Here is a 7826-nt window from a genome sequence, read left to right as displayed (position 1 = left end):
CTGGGAAAACAGTTAACTGTTTGGGCAGTGGAAAGAAGTGAGGGTCAAGTGGTGGTGGAACCCATTTTGATGTTCCTGTTGGGAATCCTGTCGCTCTGTTCCAGGCAGACACGATTTAAGTGCCGAGCGCGTCAGACGACCAGAGGCTTGGTATGAACCCCATAAGTCTGCCTCATTTAAAGGGGAATGGGGACTCGTTCACTGGGAATAGTTTAATAATTTAGTATGGCCTTAAACTAATCTATTTCAAGCACCCAGATGGTATTTATATTGAGCAAATGCTCAGATAATTGAATGGAATAATTTACTCACTACTGTTGCTCAGTGTCAAGAATCCCCACACTGCACCAACCCTGGAAAAGACATAAAGTGAACCACTAAACCAAATCACTGGGAAAGTGTTTTCAGAAATGAATATGCTGCCGTGAAATCAAAGCAATTGAAATATCATATTGAGCACAGAAATCTGGGTGCAATCAGTCTAAATCTGTGTCTTTGTATTTGTCTCAGCCTTTGTGCATTTACTGTGGCTGGATTGGATTTGTATGATTTATTAGTGCATGTATATTGCAGGAAATCATGTGCATACCTTTGTGTGTGCTTTGTGCTTATTAACGCCGCCTGTTGTAAGGATATGATGGGTTTCAGAGAGCACAGTGGGCCATATGTCCAGTGCTACCCTCTCCAGTGGGCATGACTGTGTAACTACCTATAGGGAGCTGGAATCGGCTGAAGCATGGTGGAAACAAGACGGCTCCACTGACCCTTCGGTATGTGCATGAGAAAGAGAGACAGAGTTGGAAAGCGAGAGAAAGGGTGAGAAGGTAGGCAAAATGAGGAAGGGAAGGGGAGAGGAAGGGATATAAAATGGAGAGATAGACAGAGAGATGGAAAGGGAGAAAGAGGGATAGAGAAAGAGAGGAATACAAAGAGAAAGAGGGGGAACGGGTGGCTGCTGATTTTTAACAGGCGTGTCCCTCCATCTCTGATCAAAGCGTCCTATCAGCCTTAGGGGCATCTCCACTGAGTGCCTCCCATAGCTGCTAAAAATTCTTCCTGCCTAGGAATCATTTTACCACCTCTCCTCCCATGGCCCTCATATATTCGTTCAGTCATAGGACATAGCACATGCATCATGCCTGCTGCACATGAAAGCGCCTGTACATGTTTCCATGTGCCCACACTAGCAACAGTACTATATGATGGGGTTTTTGTTAATGAAAGAGAATTGAAGATGGTTTGCAGTTGGTGGTTTTGTTTGTCTTCTCAGCCTGGCTCCATTAAAGGTAGACATATGATTGACAGCTGCACATGAAAGCCAATGCTAAACTATGGTAGATAATACAGTACCATTCATATCTGAATTTTATTATTTTTTTGCCTCATCCCTTCATTCAGATGCATGTGGGATAGTGGTAGTTCAGGGATTTCAAAGGATACACATATAAATATAATGTATCTTAAATTCAAAATTCCACATATACCGTACCTCACACTTTACAAAAATCAGCAGGACTTTGAAGCAGCTCTTAAAGACACCACAGGATTTGCATGACTCGTTTATGGTGATGAATAAATTTAAATGGCACAATGCCACATTCCCCTGACCATTTTTATTCACTTGCCATGTGAATTTCACAGGCTGTGGGACCCGCTGCTCCACATTGTTCCGCTGACCACTTTGCAGCTGGCTTTGTGGCGTCTGAATATCATACGGCTTCATGCCACTGCTTTGCCACTGGGGATATCCAGCTTTATTTTTTTTTCCAATGTGTGTCCGTCAAAGATGGGAAATCAAACAATGGTATTCTATATTGCTCCAAACCCAGAATTTCCCTGATCCCTCCCTGTGTCATTGTTTGTGCTGTCAACATATCTTTGAATCTATCATCAACCATTGAGGGTCCTGCCTCCTGTGTCAACCATGAGCAATACCACAGGATACTGGGCTCAGGACAAGGAAACATCAGTGACCGTTTAATCCAGAAGGAATGGATGGTATCATATCCTCCTCCTCCATAAGAATCCAATTTCCCAAAAACATACCAGTTGTATTTCCTTACAAGCTTGTACAGATGAGAATCTCCATGTCGTGAGTGACTATTCAGACATGGAGGAAGGTCCCTGATGGCACACGAAGAGAGAATAATTTCATAGTTTTTGTAAAGATTGGTACCATACTCATTGGGTTTTTACTTTTTACCATTTGCACTTTTACTCACTTTCTTTTCTCAGTATAATTTGCATTAATGGGCTCAGAGTGAAGTGGAGGCAGGAACAAAAACCTGTGAAACCAAAACTGCGACCACATCAGTTCTCTGAGAAAAAGAGAGAGACAGAGAGAGAGAGAGCGATCCCTACTTATTTTAGTGTATGGGACAAGCCTGGCATCCCAATGGCTAATGAAAGCATCATTATCAGGAGAGCAAGATGACTGGGCTCCTTAGAATATGCTTACAGATGACTAAGAGCGATGCTGCCTGTCTCTCCTACTTTCTGTTACTGCCATTAGACCCAGGCTGTCTGGCTGTTTACTACTCCCTGGGCTTGAGTTTATTTGAGTATTTTCAATACAGTAATATGAGATGACATAATGAAGCACCCTGTACACAGTACAGTAGCAAGCCTCAATGGGAGTCTGGCAGATAGATGCTGCTTTTTGGGGAATAGGGCTCCCATTGCTCCCAGCTCCTATAACTTCAGCTGACAGGTTGTGATAACTGCAACCCATGTGCTTATGCTGGGCAGTTTCTGCTGTAAAAGTGGTTGCTCAGTTGTGTCCAGAAATGTGTGTCTGTGTGCGTGAATTGTCAATTAAATTAAAATTCTTCTATTTCTTAAATACAAATGAGCTTTTGTGGTAGCTGTATACTGAAAACATGGGATTCATTGTATAACTGTGCAGCGATTCTGTTACCTTCAAACAGAGCTGAAAAATATATCCTGAAATATAAGTTCAAATTTAGGTTCCCTGTCATCCCTGTCAAATACAGTCCAGATTTTGGAGCAGGAGTGCTGTTGAACACCCTGTATGATTTAAAAGTAACCAGGGATGGAAGGATTCCTTGAATGTTTGAGAAATGTTTTCTCAGTTGCTGTTGAACTGTTCCGAAATGTCCTGTTTTAAACAACAGTAACAATTTCCCCATTATCACACTATGATACTTGTTTGGGTAATCTTCAATTAGCAGCCTTAACAAAGAGCAGTGTTCTGTGTGTCTGACACTCTGCCAAAAACATGCTGAAAAGTGTCCACTGCGAACATCGCTGCAGAAAAACAAGAGTTTAGCACACCTTTTGGCAGTGTTTGTTTACCTGTTATTTTTTTAGTGTGTTTACAAATATGTACCCAGAGAAAGGACTTATACTGTGTCCCATTTCCATAGTACATACTGATTCATGCATACTGCATCTATCTATATCTTTGTAATATACTGTTATTGCAGTTAGTACAAAAAACCCAACATGCTTGTTATATGTTTGAACTGTTTAACTGTATGCTTTACAGGAAATGATACAATATATACTGAATACACACACACACTCACACACACACACACACACACATTTACACCACTTACTTGAATCACTGGTATCAAGTAGTAGGATGCATGCTGTAACTGACACCTCGTTAGTGTTATTAATTCCACCTGTGATTTATCTGCTGCGTCAGGTCTAAATATCTGCTGTTGAAAGAGCCAGGAGTGTGACGCCAAACATCTCGAAGGGTGTTGGTGCACACTTTCACCATGGGTCGTTTTTTTTTTTTTTTTTTTTTTTTTTTAATTCCAAAACGGAGGTGTTTTGGACAGATTTGGTTTGACACAAATCTGTCAAAAAAAAGATTCAGAGAGAAACTGCAGATGACAAGACGTAAGTGAACCAAATGTACGTCTGTATTGTGTGCTAATGATGCTAACATAGCTGAGCTACCTACAAGCAGTGACCATTTTACTGTCACTATGCAGTTTGGCTAGCTTATATGTTTATATGCTTTATCTTAACCAGCCACACTAAAAAGTGATGTTTTGTTGTAGTATTTGTGTATTTGACAATATTTGCAATATTTTGTTTGTAGATTTTTGGAGACACACTTGCTTTTACACGTTAGCATGCTAATGTTAGTGGTTGATTCGGTAGGTGGTGTCATAGTTTGAGGTTGTTTCACATTGCGTAGCTGCATTTTCAGTGGTCCTTACTAAACTTTATGCTTAACTATTTTAAACAAAGAATAAGATGAAGAAGAGCAGCAACAGAAAAGAAAAAGGAAGAAGAAAAAAAAACAAACACATTATTTCTCCAATGTTTACAAGACAAAAAAGCTGTTTTATTTGCTGAGCAGCCATGCCTTTTCAAAATGGATCAAAAATAGGATTCAAAAGATCACGAAATTTTACTTCTTTAAACTAAAATTTTAAAGTTAATAACAAAAATACACAATTTTCATACTGTGCATTAGAAACTGAATGAAACAATTTCATAAAAACTACATTTGATTAAGTGTGACTATATTAACTTGAAAAGCACTGTTTTGCTGACGTCTTAATGGCTGAAATTTTTACGTTTGTCACAGTCACTAATGTAGCACATTGTCCTGAGGAATTGGGTCATAATGAACACTTGTGCACAATTTACAAGCCATACATGTTCAATACAAGTGTTGCCATGCTGGTAATGGCACTGTTTTAAAAGTGTGTGTTCAGCTCTCTGTCCTTTTCTAGCTTGGAACTGAATCTCTGTGGTTTAGAGTTTAGTTTCACTCGTTTTAGTACTTTACAGTTTACTTCTATAGTTTTATTTCACTGGTTATGGCCATATTAGAGCTCCTGCTAATGCAAACTGAACAGTTCCTGCAAGCTTTAATAGTCAAGCCGCTATAGGAAATGCAATGTCTTTGAGTTACTTGTTAGCAGTGCTATTCATCAATAAAGAAACGTGGTCAGCACAACAAGCTGTGGACATACTGTATTCTGCTTTATCTGATTTGTTTTAAATACTGCAGGGAGGAAAAGCACAAGAAGAAACAGTCATAGTAAGTTGGATGAAGAGATGCAAGTGACAGGCTTTACTGCAGTGTGTGAATCACACATCCCAACCATGTTATCAAGGTAAACACCGCCTTTTAGCTGCTGTCCTGTGTAAAATATTCATCATGTGTGAACACAGGGTGAATGGTCACACTTGCTCATGGCTTAACTCAGTGCGAATGTCCCCACCTGCATTGAAAGATGGCAAAACACTGTTGCCATTTTAAAATTGTGCTATGTTAACCAATCACTCTGCCGTCACCATGTACAGATTTATTGGAATAAGTCATTTGAATAAATTATAATGTAATTTGGCATTTGCAGAATTGTGTAGTATCAACGGTTTGATTGGTGAAAGAGTTATTCTGACATTACCACAAACTGAACCCTACTCTGGGTCAAACACAACATAGAGAGAACAAGAGACAGAGAGAGACCTGCCAGTCACAGCATTTAACAGGACAAAAACCATAACCATGTCACAGGGCCCACCAGGAGTAAAAAGGACTGCGGTTAGGAGTGCTGGAGCTCATCCTTGGGACCGAGGGATTGGATGAGAGAGGTGGTAAAATGCGTGCATGTCACACAGAGGAAATTGGCTCAGCTGCCACCCACTAATGCAGAGTCATATTCTTTTTGATAGGATTAGAGCCGATTGGCTCAATAAGCAGTTATGGAGACCAGTCTGCCAATCAGAAACAGTACAATGTAAAGGTCATTAGTTGCTCAAAAGGTCAGATAGATAGGCCAACCCCCATATTATGCTGTTTTTTATTGAAGAAAGAGTTTTATGTATCTGCAAGACTCAGTCAAGTTCAGACACACAAACTGCTAATGGTAAGTGGTACTTTAGTATTGAACCACATGCACACAGGTACAAGGTAATACTTGGACATGGCCTTGTCAGCCCTTTTTGTCAGAAGACATTTTTTTTTTTTTAAAGAGGCTTAGTTCAAAGAGAGTTAAGTTCAGTTTTGTGCGACATTTAGATCCATGTTAAAAACCCTTTGACTTGACCTTTGTTCAGCGTTTCTTTTGATGAAATTTCTCTTTTATAGTCTAAGTCTCAGAGACAATGTTAGATTTGTTGGAAAAGGTAGGCTGAGTGTTTGTTGAGATCATCAAGTCAGAGCAGTGAAGCACACCGTTAAGTACATCTCTGCAGAATGAAAACTGCTGTTGAACAACACTCCATAACTTAGTTAATAAGTGATAAAAATGAACAAATACCAAAGCGTAGGCCAAACTGACTCAGGGTCAACATCCACATCAGTGTTCATTTTAAGCATCATTGTCTTTGAATTCTGTCGAAAGGGTTCCTAGTTTTAATTGGGGTGGCAGACTGTGGTAGTTCATACTGTGGTCTTGAAATCTGACTATCACAGAAAATAAATAATTCCAAAGAAAAGTGCATCCATTACTACATGCCACATGCATTCCACTGATGGCATTTCATTATTCAAAGTAATCTGTAGGAATTGTTGGAGAAGGAAAATCAAAACATTTAAAAGTGTGGCTCATGATGGGTTAATCATACCACAAAAAAGGAATAATATCTTGCATTGAACAATAACATAACAGTGTGTTCTCTCAAAGAAGAGAAGTTTTAAATATGTCACACACAGGTGAAGAGACTTGCAGAGAAAAACTCAAGAACCCAGCAATGTGATGAGTTCTTTTTAAGATTTTTAATAGATTCTGTGTTGATCAAGACGGAGCATGGAAGAGGGGTGGAGTGGGGAGTATAGCAAGCTTTCCTAAATGTTTCTTCACTTGCGTTGATCACCTGCTGGTCATATGGTACACCTGCTGAACACGTGGCGTGTAGATCATTCCTTCTGTTATGTTTTAATTTAATCTCAGGACTTCAGATTAATGGAAAGCAAGTATAAAAGAAAAATACAACCATATTCAAAATACCTTGCTGCGCAAATCAGCGCAAGTCCGCGCAATTAGTTAACTGTCGAAATCTATTAAAGAAAATGTTTGATGTTGAAGCTTCATGCTTGTAAAGCAGCGGCGGAAGTTTAATGGCTAATGGTCAATGTGTTTTCCATACATTTGTCCATAGAGACTCGAATCATGGTTTTCACACCACGACATTTGCAAACATAGACCTGTGTAGCCCTCTAGGTCGCTCTAGGAGCGGGATTAAAATATCGAGTTCCTCGGAAAGATGTCAGCGGTGTGGTAGTTTGATCCAAAGCTCCAACGAGTGTTTCTTTAAGTGCGTGTGGGGAGTTTTCCTGCACCGGGTGATAGGAGGGGTTGGAGAGTGACGCTGGCTGCGCCTTGGTGCTGAGCGGAGCGCTCACCTGCAGATGAGAGAGCCGGGGAAACTCGGGGCAGAGCTGCAGCACACTCACGGAGCGCACGGAGGGACGTAACGAACAGTCTGACCAAGAAGGGGAAATTACACAATTATTGGAGAAGAATTACGAGTCGACCCTCTTTCTGGTTCCTCGTCCAGGCAGCCCTGACGCGCTTGCTCGCCACGATGAGAACTGACTTCGCTCTGGTCCTGACAGCAGTCCTTCTTTCTGCCACATTCTGGGTGAGATTTCTCATTTTAGTACAGCTTGTGATGTGTGGAGGAGTTGTGAGAGTATGGGATGCGGAGTCTCAGAGGTGCAGGGTTTCAAAGCAATAGCACATAAGCTTGAATAAAGTCATGTAGTCGCATGGAGTGCAGTGTCCAGCGTGCTGCCGCAGCAGCGCAGCGCAGCACAGCGCAGGTCGTTATTTCCCTGCAAGTAGGCTAATTGGTCCCCCAATGAATTTCACTATGTGAAAGAAAAA

At 40.7% G+C, this 7826-nt stretch overlaps 1 protein-coding gene across 4 annotated transcripts in view; it reads left to right on the top strand.

Annotated features, from left to right (window-relative positions):
• The window catches only part of LOC139620821 (cadherin-4-like), a 399662-nt gene that overhangs the window by 164537 nt on the left and 227299 nt on the right, over window positions 1–7826 (top strand). The window contains exons 1-3 of one of the 4 annotated variants that reach the window (XM_071476743.1): window positions 3699–3873; window positions 5003–5108; window positions 7498–7581. The exons of 1 other annotated variant lie outside the window; for it this stretch is intronic. In XM_071476743.1, the coding sequence (XP_071332844.1) occupies window positions 7525–7581 (57 nt within the window). In that variant the 5' untranslated portion in view covers window positions 3699–3873; window positions 5003–5108; window positions 7498–7524. Of the gene's footprint in view, window positions 1–3698; window positions 3874–5002; window positions 5109–7497; window positions 7582–7826 lie in introns of those variants that run through there. 2 more of the 4 variants (XM_071476745.1, XM_071476747.1) reach the window with 2 other exon arrangements.

This window comes from Trachinotus anak, unplaced genomic scaffold (genome assembly GCF_046630095.1).
Source record: "Trachinotus anak isolate AG129_WGS33_773 ecotype Australia unplaced genomic scaffold, CSIRO_AGI_Tana_v1 ptg000004l, whole genome shotgun sequence".
Classification (NCBI taxonomy): domain Eukaryota; kingdom Metazoa; phylum Chordata; class Actinopteri; order Carangiformes; family Carangidae; genus Trachinotus; species Trachinotus anak.
The sequence above is the reverse complement of the archived record's forward strand: the minus strand, read 5'-3'. Positions and strand labels throughout refer to the sequence as shown.